The sequence below is a fragment of the Mesitornis unicolor genome, unplaced genomic scaffold (genome assembly GCF_000695765.1).
Source record: "Mesitornis unicolor isolate BGI_N332 unplaced genomic scaffold, ASM69576v1 scaffold2195, whole genome shotgun sequence".
NCBI lineage: Eukaryota > Metazoa > Chordata > Aves > Mesitornithiformes > Mesitornithidae > Mesitornis > Mesitornis unicolor.
In genome coordinates, this window is record NW_010185960.1 from 34813 (window position 1) to 48148 (window position 13336).

The 13336-nt window shown below is 50.0% G+C and overlaps 1 protein-coding gene across 1 annotated transcript in view; it reads left to right on the top strand.

The window, feature by feature from the left end:
- LOC104541021 (SLIT-ROBO Rho GTPase-activating protein 2B) overlaps positions 1–12992 on the top strand; it is a 47028-nt gene extending 34036 nt beyond the window's left edge. Inside the window, exons 3-4 of the mRNA XM_010184976.1 lie at positions 2769–2931; positions 12912–12992. Coding sequence (XP_010183278.1) covers positions 2769–2931; positions 12912–12992 — 244 coding nt within the window. The remainder of the gene's footprint in view (positions 1–2768; positions 2932–12911) is intronic.
- The last annotated feature ends 344 nt before the right edge of the window (positions 12993–13336 follow it).

Consider the following 13336-nt stretch of genomic DNA (forward strand, 5'->3'; position numbering starts at 1 on the left):
CCCGGTGGCGCGCTGGAAGCGCGCGGGGTTGTGATTATTTTTTCCTGCAGGACGCCTTTCATGTCTCCCCACACGGCGTGTGTCAACAGCCCATCTGGCGCCACCAGACACCAGCAGTTTTCCTCGCCATGCTTTTCATGGGCGCTTGGTATTCGTGCTATGCGCTGCCTTAGAATAGCTGCGGGTGTTGTGGTGGAGCCGCCTGGACAGCTGGGAGCTGCCCAGTTAACTATTGCATCCCTTCTGGTTCCCGTGTGGGGCTCCGGTTTCCTTCGCACAGCAAGGCGCTGGTCCCGCGCTGCTCCGCTCCCTCGCGTGCGCTCTCGTCTGCTGCCATAGCCCTGGGCCGTGCTGCTCGTGGCAAGTCCAGGCTGCTCAGGGTGGGCCTGGACGGTACCTGGGTATCCACGAACAGCCGCGTGCTTTTGGTGGAGCGAAAATGAAAATGTGTAATGGGATGGAAGATGCAATGGGAAGAAGCTTCATTATTTTGATCCTTGATGGTTTGGTTGGCAGTTCTTGCCGATGCGTGGTGCTGAGAAGGCAGGATAGCAGCCTGTGTGCAGCTGGATGGCTCCTGGCTCTGAGGAGACCTGCGGCTGCACCGGCCCTAGGAAGCAGTGCAGCAGCAGAGGGATGCAGCAGCATCAGGCTGTTAGGGGTTTGAGACAGGTTTTCCAACAGCTACAGCAAGATCAGCTCCTGAAGAGTCTGAGCTTTTCATTATGCAGTTTCATTCCCAAACATCTTGTGGTGGTTGTTTTGTTTTCACTTGTAGCTCTTCCAGCTTCAGAGGGCAAATACCACATCAGTGAGTAAGGTACTTTGATATTGTTGGTGTAAGGGAGCAAAGCAGCCAACTTCTGACATCTCCTGATCCTGCCCTTCAGAGCCCTCTCCACAGCCGTCCTCAGTGCTGTCTGTCTCTGGTCCCTGTCTTCTGGCTGAACTGGTTTGGCTGTTGGTGGAGATGGTGTGCACACCTGCACCACCACACCGCTCTCTGGAGGGGCTCTTTCTGGAGATGCCTTTCTTCCCTTCCCAGAACGCTGGGCATTGCTTCTTGTCTCACCTAATTAAAAAAATATACCCTCAATGTGTGTGTTGCCATCTCTTGTGCCAGTTTTGTCTCTGTTTCAGCGGCGTCAGAGCGTGCGGCTCCGTGCCTGCACGTGTGCCCGTGGAGGGCTGGGCAGTGCCCGCAGATCCACAATTCTGTTATTCAGTTCAGTTCCTAATGAGCTCTCTGGCACATTAACAAAACAAACAGTGTGCTGCAAGTGCGGGCTGCAGATGGGGGGCAGCTATTTGATTTATATAGCTTAACATCTGGCAGTTTCAGCCTTGTTCAGTTCTGCATTTTGATCATTCCATCTGGTTTTTGCATGTCAGCAGTATCTGCAGTACGCGGCACCACAGGACGAAGGCAGATACTGTCCCTAAATAAGATCTGTGCCTTCTCACGTTTTATTTTCTGTATTTTGACTCAAAAGCAGGAGAACCAAGAGCCCAGGACCCTTTTTAGACACCTTCTCCTGCACACACACATCAACCCTTGAAGCAGTCCAAATCCTGAGCTGCTGTCATTTCCTCAGCTTTTCATTTTCTCAAGGAAAAGAAACAAAGCATTAAGATCAGCAGTTCTGAAACTGTTCCTCTTTATCTAAAATTACCCATATTGTACTACTAATCCAGCCATTGATGTCAAGAGAAGGGTAATGGAAATCTGCCACGGCTTAATTTTCACATTTTCACAATATCAGACGTTTCTTGCAGCAGAGATTGCTGTCCTTTTAAGTGCAGAATATTCCCTTTTTCAACAGAATTTAAACCACATTTCTTTTAAGAGGAAAGAAATCTGATGCAGTCACGTACGGCAATCAAGAGGAGCTCTGGCTTTCCACCAGGGATCGTACTCTTTTCTAAATAAACATTATTGTTCTGTAAACAAGTGATAGATCTGGAGAGAAGTGAATGGTGCAATGGGGCTGCACCTACGTCTGCTGGCTCCCAACGCCGCTGCAGGGCCACGCAAAATCCTGCGAGCGCCCTTGCTTTCATCTGCTACCAAATGCTGCCCTAAGAAATGAGTTATTTTCCTTTCGGGAGATGAAACGTTGATCCAAATAAACCGAGGTTCCTCTCATCTTCCCCTTTGCCCTCTGGATTGCTTATTTGTAGGACACAGAGTGGACTGGTTATAATGAGGTGGAGAAAGTTCAAAGATGAGAAAATAAAGCTTGTTGTCTTGTTGTGGTCTCCTTTGCTCAGGACACATAGAGATGCTTGCCTGTAATTGGTTTTGTATGTGAAACACAACGTTTTGTTTCCTATGCAGATGCTGTTTATGAACTGGGTGCTCGATGCCTTTCTATCGTGGTTGAGTCACCAGTGCCCCAGCCAGCGCTGTGACAGCCCTGGTCAGAGGCTGGAGCCATCGCTCCCCTCGGGCGCTGGGATTCGGGCACAAATTCCTGGGCTCAGAAGCAAAACTCAGAGCCCACATTTGGCAGCGAGGCTGGCACTGGCCTGAGCTGTTTGCTGGGGGACGGAAGCCCCGGCTGTGTGGGCGCAGCCATGTGTAACCCAGGCCGTGTTTTCTGTGTGTGCAGTGGCCATTTCGGAGCCTTCCTCTGTTCTCCCCCTCACCACATCCGTACGTACTGCAGCTGGGTTTCTAGCGTTTGTAGGTATAAACCATCATGGACAGAGTAATGTGTTCCACTCCAAGTGGTCCAGGTCTCATTTGTGCTCTGTGTCCCGTGCAGGAAGGATCAGAACGTGCTGTCCCCCGTCAACTGCTGGAACCTGCTGCTCAACCAGGTGAAGCGCGAGAGCAGGGACCACACCACGCTGAGCGACATCTATCTCAACAACATCATCCCGCGCTTCGTCCAGGTCAGCGAGGACTCAGGGCGCCTCTTCAAGAAGGTAAAGGACTGCCCAAACACATTCATTTTGTTTTGGCCCCTCTGAAACACAGGGTTTGAGCTGGCACCGCTGGTGGGTCGGTTTCTTGTTGACTGTCCCTAACACATGGGGCATTTTTCCCCTCTGTGTGGATAACTGTGTGTGACTTACCTTTGATTCCTTTGGTAGTTTTCTTCTGCTGCTGTTTTGGGATTTTTCCCAAAAAGGGGTCAGTTGAGATTTGTTGGTCTAAATTCAGGCCATGAGTTTTCCTCCTCACCTGCTCAGATTTGTGCACGTTTTGAAACTTTCATTAAATAAGCAAAAACCCAGGTTTTCCACTCTGAATATAATCAAGATCAACTCTCCAAAGACAAATCTTTACCTGCTGCAGAGGAGAAACTACTGTTAAAAGAAAAAATAGGCACAATTTCCAACATACTAAATAATAAGAGGATGTCCTTTTCTGGAAAAAGGAGAAAATGCAACCTCGTCCCCTGATTTCCACCTGGAAAAAAGGTGGGGCAGTGTGGGAGGGTATTTCTCTGTTAAGAATCTGTATTTTCCAGTTGAAGAAACACGGTATGGAAGCTTTGAAACCCCTTTAGAATGGAAATGGCTCTTTCTGCAGAGATTTGTCAGTGGCTGTAATATCTGCTGGGTGTTAAAAGCATCACATTCGAACTTGCAAAGCTGTTTCTCTCCCCCACTGCCCAGCCCCTGCAATGTGTCCTATCTGGAGGTGTTTCTACCGCTGCAAGGCCTGCAGAAGGAGTTGCAGGAGGACTCGAGCTTTCTGGGGAATGCTTTTGTGGAGACTCCTCTGCTGTCACTGCCTCTGAGAGAAATGGGAGGGGAACCCGTTAAAAGCCTCTGGTGTGCTTTGTCTGTCTGTGCCTTCAGCGGTGTCAGTGCTTACAGTAAAGCAGTGTCTGTCTGCAGTCAGTTAATGCTGCTGGAAGATGCACGGTGCTGGACGCTGTGTGTGGTGTTTCATGGTAAGATGCACTTGCAGGAGCAGCACCTTGGTGTGTGGTACCCGAGGAGCTGTTTGTGTGCGTTGGCAGTTGATCTCTACAGGAGAATGAAAATCAGTGCAAGTGCGCTCTGGTGTTCCTGGTCATCCTGGTTCTTGACTTTGTAACAGACAGCAGCAGAGCGTGAAAATTAAACTGAAGTATTGCATTCTGCTTCTCTATCTCGAGACATTGCCCAGGGAGATGAGGAACCTTCTCTTTTTCAAGTAACGTCACACCAAGGCCTTTTTGACCTTTTAAAACTTTCTTGTAATTACATTACGGTTGATTAGATACTTACACGGGATTATCGAATGGCAGTTCCTCTTCAAGTCCTCTAATCCTTCTGGAGAAGGAGTAATCTCCCCGCTGAATTTCAACAAGGGCTGTGCTTGAGGAAGGTGGCTGAGAAAACGCCTCAGCAAAGTGAATGGAAATTGATATTATCCCAGTTTGGCTGGGAACTGGCGTCGTCGTTTTCAGCCCCTTGGATGCGCATGGGTTTGCCCTGCTTTGTTTTATTTGGGCAGTAGGGCTTGAATGAAAACAAACAAACAACCGACCAACAGCAAACTTCCCCTCTGGTTTCTTTCTCGCAGACCAAACTCATTCTCCGTGTCAATTTGTGCAAACAAAAAGGCACTTGTTAGTAAACTCCAGCTACTTGTGTCTGGTGGCCAGGCACACCGAAGCGGCTGGAGGCCAGGGCAGGTATTACATTGCTATTCCTTGTGCTGTAAAACCTGAAAGGACTTTCTCCTCCCTCTCCCCATAGCTTCCCCTATCAGTTTTTAAACTTGAGTTTTCCTCTCCCATTTGTTAATGGAGAAGTGCTGCCGTAGTATGAGACAGCTCAGAGAAGTGAGTGCTCTTTGGCAGTCTTGAAGCAGATGTAGTTTACACAGGAGCTGCATGGACAGTGATGCTACTGTGCCACGCTGCAGAGCTGTCCATGGAGCTGGGGGAGGCAGACTGGGAGTTTGCAGTCAAAACCCAAGTGTGAATGAGCTCTGAACGGCGTGGCTGGGTTAATGTGGTGCTGCACCTCTGCAGATGCAGTTACCAGGCTGTGTCAGTGTAACAGCCGCTGTGTTCTGTCCCAGACCCGGGTTTGCTGCCTCCCCCGTGTTGGTCCAGCTCCCTCACTGGTTTTGGACTGGTCTGGTCCAACGCAGAGCGGTCAGGCTGGGTGCACTGCGGTCTGGTGAGATGCAGCCTGCAGGAGGACGAGCCTTGGTGCGATCCTGGGCGCCCTGGTTTAGCACAGGGGCTTGGATTTTACTGTTTTCCAATGGAAATTGTAGTTGTGCTGCCAGGCTTGCTGCTCATTTGGGAGCTCTCTGTCCTTGTTTTGTGCCATACAGGGAATCTGTGTTAAAAACAAGGACATTTTATTATTTGAAAGTCTGAGGAACATTATTTTTTACACTTCTGTTTGGAAATCATACTTGTGTCTGGCTGATTGCAGTGCTCCAGTGACATTGAGGACCTGCTTGCTGCATTGTGAATAATGCTGTGACATGCAGAGAGGATAGCAATACGGAGATCCTTATTGCAGTGGAAATGAAATCCTGAGGCACGAGATCCGTTTCTTGGGCCATTTGTAATTCAGAGCTTTCTCGCATCGGTGCTTTGTGTCGTGCTGTGTTGAGCAGGTGAGCTGGGAAGGACAGGCAGGATAAGAGGGATGTGCTCGAGATCCCTTTGGTTGAGCCCTCGTGGGGCCGTATCTTGGCTGTCTGAAGTGCAGAGATCTGAGCACGGCGCAGGGCTGTGATCCAGCCCCAGGGCTGCGCGGGGCTGGTGCTGCGATAAGGCCTGCACGGAGGGACGGGAGCAGGGACAGGAGCTGGTGGTGGCACAGCACGGAGCCCAGACTGGGCAAACTGGGGAGCATTGGTAGTGGTGGCGATGGGGTTTGTCTTCTCTCAGTGGTGGCTGCACTGCACAGGATTTCAGAGGTTTCTGTTTGTATTTGCAGTGTCACAGGAAGCCGGCATGGCCTGGCTTTGTCTGCTGGGTTTGCTGCTGGTGTCTGGTGATGAAGAGGTCCCTCTCCAGGGCTGTTGTGACGTGGAGGGTCTCATTTGTTTGAGTGCGAGATGGGAGCGTGCCAGCCACTTCAAAGGTATCTGTGCTGATAAGAGGCGCTGTGTTTGCTGGAGTGGTGCTGGACGCACCGCGTGTGGCCGCCCTGTTTCTTCCTGCCTTGGATCTGTTTGACTCCTCGGTTCGCTCTCCCTGCAAAACCCTTCCACACGCGAGCTGTTTGCCCCAAATGGGGTTTTATGTCTGACAGGAAACTCACAACCTAAGGCGTAGGTGTTCCTTGAACACCGTACTCTTTCTATGCACCTTGTTTTGGGTTCTCCTGAGGAAACACTCTAAGGTTAATGGGGATTGGTGCTGGCGCCGTCCCGCAGCTCCATCCCGCTGGTGTCGGTGCGGATCTGGCGCTGGGCTCCAGCAGCCCCAGGAGCGGTGCCCGTGTATCCACGCTGCTGCAAAGGGAAAGAAGATACGTGGTGAAATAAAGAACCGCGCTCTCGAGCAACTGAAACTGGGGGCAACTGGTGGTTGTCCTGATGACAAATGGTGACCCCGGGGAAGGAGGCAGTGTTCTCCTGTTTGTCCAGCAGTTAATGATTTAGCCCTGGGTTTCGTACAAGGTTGAAGTTTAAAGCCTGGCGTTGCTGCCCTGTTTTTGGTCAGCGCCCGTTCTCGTGTGTGCTCCTTTTCACTGCTCCATCTGCTTTTACAGAGAGCACTGCTTTGATTTCCTACTGCTTGTCTTCCTTCAGCGGGGCCCTCTTACTTGCCTAGTTATATACCTGTATTTGAAATATTCTTCCATTTCAGCTGATTCCCCTTTTGATCTCCCCTTTTCTCCCCTGCCACCCTGTCATTTTAATGTGTCGCTTGGTTCCTCAGCATGGCCCAACCTTTCTGTTTCTGGCATAGGTACCGCGTCTTCTTGCCTCATTTTTAGTGACATCCCTTGGCATTACGTGTAGCCTTTGTGTGTAGCCTTTGAGAAGCAGTCTTTTAAATCTGGTATCTTTAATCACCCTTTCTCTGTTGTTCTCTGTATCTCTTTGAGATTCCACGAAAAGCAAACCAATACTTCTTGTTCAGATTTAATGGAAAACCAGATTGCATTTCAAACATTCATCTCCTGCTCTGTTTTCCACCCGGGGTGCAGCAGCCCTGTCCTGCCCTGTGTCCTGGCTCCTCTCGGTCCAGAGCAGGGGACAGCGAGGGGCAGGTGCCCTCCAAATCTTTGCTCTGAGAGCGTAGCTTTCCCTCACTCCATTGTGGTCAGTTATGGTATTTATGTGAGAAATCCCTGCAAGAAGAAATGAAGAAAACAAAACTGAGGATGTGAAATTCGCTTCCTGTTTAATACCTTTGATAGTGGGGGAAAAAAAGCAGTTTATCTGCTGGTACACTGCACAGTGTTTGATGTGGAATGGAAAATCCACAATGGGTTGCTTGAAAGCCTTGCAGTAATCAAGGAGGAAGAATTATTAATTCTCTGAAGGGGTCCGTGCTGAGGGTGACCTACTTTGCAGCTGCAGTGTGTCTCCTTGCTGCGCTGCTACCAGAATATGAATAATTTTAAAATGCACCACACACGGAAAAGCCACGCACATGAAAGAAATGCACTGACCAAAATGATGGGTATTTGTGAAAATGCTTCTCCATAACATTGTAAACACGTAAATACACAAATCCCATCAGTAGAACTGTCGCTGAGGTGCAGGGCTGGTCAGTACGTGCTGTGTCCGCACTCTTGCATCCTTTCCCACTGCACCTTCCTCTGCCTTGGGTGCCTGAGGCAACAGCAATGGGGAGTCCTTGCTGTTTCCCAAAAGCTAAAGGACGCTGAGGCCTGTTGTGAAGTGGTTCTTGCTGGTTTTCCACTGGAGAAACGAAATCTCCTGGATTTCTACCTGCTTATTTTTAGAGCAAATGGAACGGGGGAATGGAAAGGGAGTGAAGTGATTTGTGTGCTGCTTTTATCAGGGTTAGCAGGAGCTAAATCAGAGTTAGGGGTTGGGTTCCCCACCTGGAACTGGAGCGGGCGCTTTCTGTTGCGCGGCTTTGTACCTGCCCAGCTACAACGACACCATCAGAGCCCAGTGCCCAGAGTCACGGCCTGGACACCAAAGGCTACAACTGCAGTAATTTGACTACATGTGACACAGGCTGGAAACGTCACTTCTGTGTATAGATTGGGCAAGGAATGTGGTGCCTTTGGGCCTTTTCAGTGTGTGAAAATAGCCCATTGTTACTGCATTTTGTGCCTAATCTCCTGTGTGGTTTTATCATCGTTCACTACACCGGACGCTCGTCTTCAGCACAAATTCGGGTCAGGCAGGAGCACGGCAGCAGCACGTTCAGACCGCGGGTCCTTGGTCTGACCCCTCGCGTTGGCTTTTCCTACAGAACACCCCACAGCACTTTGGGAAGGGCACAGGGGGAAGACAGCACAGAGCTGTTCCGCAGAGCACTAAACCCAGCGGAGTTACAGGACACGGCTGCGGGGTTGTGCAGGACACAGCTGCGGGGTTGTGCAGGACTTGCTGGAGCTCTGTGTGTGTGTGTGAAGCCGTTTCACGTGTTGCTCGTTCAGTGAGGGTGAACATTGCTGGCTTTGCGGCAAGAATGAGTGCTCTCAGCCAGAAAATGGCTTGGTTTGTTGGGATTGAGTGCCCAAAGCCCGAGATTCAATAGCATCAGCACTGATTTCTGAAAAATCAAAAATAAATAAGGGAGAAAAAGGGGGTGGGAGTTGTTCGGGAGCAGCAGAGTACGGCAGGCAGTGATGTGACGTGGTTTCAGGGAGGAATTTTCGGAGTACAGTATTCGGCTGTAATGAGGAAAATTCCTTGTTACTGACATAGCGCTGAAACAAATCACTGGTGAAATGGTGGAGAAAGCTAGATAATACAGCTGTAATTTAAATATGGCTTACCAAGGCATAATGGGTCATTAAGCTGGAAACTGATGATCTATCACCCAAAATATGCATGTGTGTTGTATGACAGAGGTTTTGTTTTCCTAGCTTTTCTTGAAATTCTGGAGAGATTGCAGCTTGAGAAGAAGTCTTTGCAGAGTCCCTGGTCTGCAGGGCCCTGTGATAGTGGGTGAGCGCTTTCTGCGTACAGCTCATGGGAGAAACTTGCATAAAACTTGCACGGGCGTCAGGCAGGTCCTGAGCTTCACTGGGAGCACATCCCTGTAGCACAGGGGTGCGTTGATATCAGAGGGGTTGCACTGGTGGGGATGCTGCAGCTCTTCTACAGAGGAGCTGTGCAGTTACACGTGCAGTGCAGAAATAACAGGGAAACTGGCTGGTTGTTCAGATGAGAACGTGGGGCTGATAAATCGTATTTGTTACTGCGTGCAAATGAATTGAAGGCAGGTCCGCTTTGAAAAAAAAGAAGGAAAGAAAGAACATTATCAAGGATCTGCCTGGCAAGCCGTCTGTTTAACAAACTTTGTAAATAGTTGTTAACTAAGGCCTGATAAATGTCCTGTATTGTAACCTGAATTTAGACAGGAATAAGAACGATGTTGTGCTTCTGCATCACTGGTCGCAGTAAGAACTCCATCCACTCGCCTCCCAGCTCCCACTGTTTATTTTAAAACATTAGTACACTTAATCTTTGTTTTCCATTTATCTGTATTTAATTATCCCTTTTAAAAAGCTGTAGGAAAATGGTCTCGTTGGAGAGCGGTTTCCAGAACGAGCAGATTTGGGTTCCAGTTCCAGCCCTGGCACTCACATAATTTCAGGCACTGTGTTTGACGAAATCTCTTATCTCGGTGCATCATGCGTTCACCCAATGGTTTCTGAGCGCTTCCGTGTTGTTACTGAGTTCGTACAGGAATTACCTCCTGAACTTCACGCTGTGCTTGTTTTGAAGCCGTAGCATCTTTTATTGGAGCTGGCGATGCAGGGCATGAGATGCTGACAGCATTCCTCAGCCCTCCTGTTTGTTGTCCCCCAAAATACTTCGCAGCTGAAGTCGTTCCTGCTGGCTGGAATGCGGAACAGGCAGGCAGCGCTGCAGCGGATCCCAAAACATCTTGATCAAATTAGGGAGCAGGGCCACACAAAGGGGCCGTTGAGGAGCTGGCACGGCGCGGGGGCTCGTGTTCCAGCGAGGGGTGGCAGCGACCTACAGCTCTGCACATGGTGCATGTACACCCTGTTGTAACAAAGGAGTGTGTGTGTGTGTGTTGTGAGCTCTGTGTGTGTGTGTGAGCTGTGTGAGCTCTGTGTGTGTGTGTGTGTGTCCGTGCACGCAAGCATTGGGCGCCTCCTTCTGCTCTCCTGTGCTGGGGTGACGTGGAAAAGGCTGGAGCAGGGCAGCGAGTTGGGCTCCTGGCCCGATCTGCTGTCGGCCCTGCTGGGCTCTCGGGCGCTGCTGGTCGTTCTCCTGGTTTGCGGGCAGCAGGACGCTGTTGTTCATCCCTGCCATCCAGGAGCGTTAATGGGTTGAAAAATGTAATACAGAATTTGACACTGAGGTTGAAAATGATACCTGGAGATGTTTGCAACTGCAGAGGCTGCAGTGTTGTTTCTCCTTGACGTGCATCTGGTTTGTAATTCCACACCGCATTCGGCACGATGCTGAAATCTCCTATGGCGATGCTTAAGATCAGCATCATTTAACCTGGACGCGCTTTGAGCTCCATGGGACCTCTCAGAAGTTCTCTCTGTGCATTGGATCCACCACAGCACCCAAGCAGAAATGATCCTTGGCTTCCCCTAACCAACAGTTCTGCCTCCCCCAGTGTATTCTCATTTATCAGGCTCAGCCAGCTCAACGATTATCCCCCTAAACCGTTCTTTCTGGTGTAATCAGTACTGGGAGCAGCACTAAATTAGCAGTGTTCATTGCGTAGCTCTTGTTTTCGTGACACCTATGATCTGTCTTACCTTCATCTCAATGTAAGGGTTTTTCCAGCCCAGCAATCTGGCAGCTTCTTTCTTGAGAGCTCATTTGGAAGCACAAAGAGGTTTGTGTTTTGACAATTTGGCACTTACGCTTCTTCTTTTCTTCTTCAACCTGAATATGCATTAAAATATTCATTTAAATCTCTTTCGCATAATTGATGCTTCAGCAGTTCGTACAGTGAATGAGCAATTTTATGCAAGAAAGAAGCGATTGGGCTGCAGAGCGCCGGGCGAGAGGCAGATGATGGGTCCGGTGTGAGCAGCACAGCCAAGCGTGCTGCGCAGAGCTCGAGCTCAGCGCTCAGGGCAGTCGCACAGACCCAGGCAGTCGCTTCCATTCATCATCTCCTGTGCTGAGAAAAGGCAGTCACGAAGTCTCCGTGCCCCACTTGGCTGCGGGGATGAGCAGCGGCTCCCCTTGCTGCTGCTCTCGAAGGTGGACAAGCCATGGATCGTGGTTCTGCAGAGTCCTGGAGCCTGGGAACCAGCAGCTTTTTGTTTGAATTAGGGCAGGATCCCCCCTTGTGAGCGTCCGTGTAGACACAGCTCACGCCTGGGAGCGCGTTTAGGAACACGGGACTGCAAAACGCGAAGGACCCGACCGTGGGTGCTCTGCTGGTTCATCCTGTGGCGCTGCCGAGTGCCAGCACCAGCAGTCTGTAGTAAACCATCCATCATGCAAGAAACACAGCGAACTCTCAGCACTGCTCAACCGGACGGTGTTCAAAAAGGAATAATTTAAATTATATCGCTTTCTCTTTTAGCCTTCGAATTTATCAGTAATTTTTTTCCCATGGCTCAGTGCTATCTTGACTTCTTAGGCAGAACTGCTGGTTGAGGTGTGGGTTTGTCTGCATTGCCTCTTTATCTTTGTCTTTTCCTGGACTTTGTAGACATAAGTAATCTTGAAGCTATCAAATTTGCTTAACCCAGTAGATATTATGTGCTTCTATGTGCAGAGCATGCAGGTTCAGTCAGGCAAACACTGTGGGCAGTGAATGAGTAAAATCCATAAATGAATGAAGTTATTCTTGTTACGTGCAGCAGTGGATGCATTTGCACCTTTTAATTAGTGGGAAAACGTGGAGAAAAGACAGTTATTAGATGAGTGTTTAGGCCTGGAAATGCTGGTGTAGAGAGACAGGGCACCTGCGCTCTTCCTCGGCTTCTCCAGTGCCTCCTCTGGATGGCTTTCATCAATAAAACCTCAGGAAGAGTGGAGCTGGGTGGGCTTTGTCTCCTTCCTGCACCTCGGGGTGACTGGAGCTGTGAAATTACAGACGGGGTTTGAAAACGTTCAGGGTTGCACTGCGAGCAGCGAGACCGCGTTTCTGAGCGTTCCGCCATTCACTGTTGGTGAGCGCTGGGATTTTCCCCGGTTGAACGTTTCACAGAGGCAGAGCTGCTGAGGCCGCAGGCTCCCGTGCAGCCCGAGCGGGGACAGCGCTGGTGGAGCTGGAGCTGGCGGTTCCTCTGGGTGCTCGTGGTGTGCGGTTGGGTGGTTGTTGGGTAGGGGTGCAGCGGGCGGCTGTGGTGGTTGTGGAAGAAGAGGTAACTCGTGGGGACTCAAAGGAGAGATCGCTAAGGGGGTACCTTACCTCAGGAAACCAGAATTACTGCTTGTGTGATAGACCTTCAGGAAAGGAAGACTGTTCTGGTTGGGTTTCTTACCCTGCATTTCTTCAGCCTCCACACCAAGCTGTCTCACCCGATCCTACTAAAAATGGGTAAACCTGTGTTTCCAGGCTTGTAATGCTGAAAATCCCGTGTTCTCTGGAGATTTCCTTGCCACCATCCTGTAAGGCTTTTCTGACTGTGCATATATGACGTTTCAGTTTATTCCTACTGTTTGTGCAGTCTGACCCGAAGTGGCTCTGGGCTGAGCGTTGTTGGATTTGCTGGTGCCAGTGGTGGCTCTTCACTGAGGCTGAACTGTCGGGGGTGTGGAGCGCGCTCACTTCCTCGCCTTTTCACCGTCTTTCCCAATTAACTTTCATTTCTCTGTTCTGTTGCAGAGCAAGGAAGTGGGGCTGCAGCTCCAGGAAGACTTGATGAAGGTCCTGAACGAGCTCTACACGGTAAATCAAACTGACTGAGAAGTGTTTGGCTTCCCCCAGCCTTCCCAGCTGGAGGCCGCTTGTGTCCCCCGTCTATAGAGCACCGCAATATCTCACTTTTTCACTCTGTGCTTGTGCTGTTTCCATGTATTTTCTCCTTCCCAAAGATCTCACCTTAGTGCATACCTGCTGCTAGCTGCAGTGTTGGTTTTAGCAAGAGTAACAGGTACTAGAGTTATTTCCAGATAGGCTGAGAAGCCTCAGTCCGTGGTTTGGTGTGGTCTGAGCACACAAAGGCAGCAAACAGCTTCAGCGAGGGGACCACGGGGTTTATTTGCTCCTCAACTCTTTCAGCAAAGGGCTTCCCTTCAGAGCAATCATTT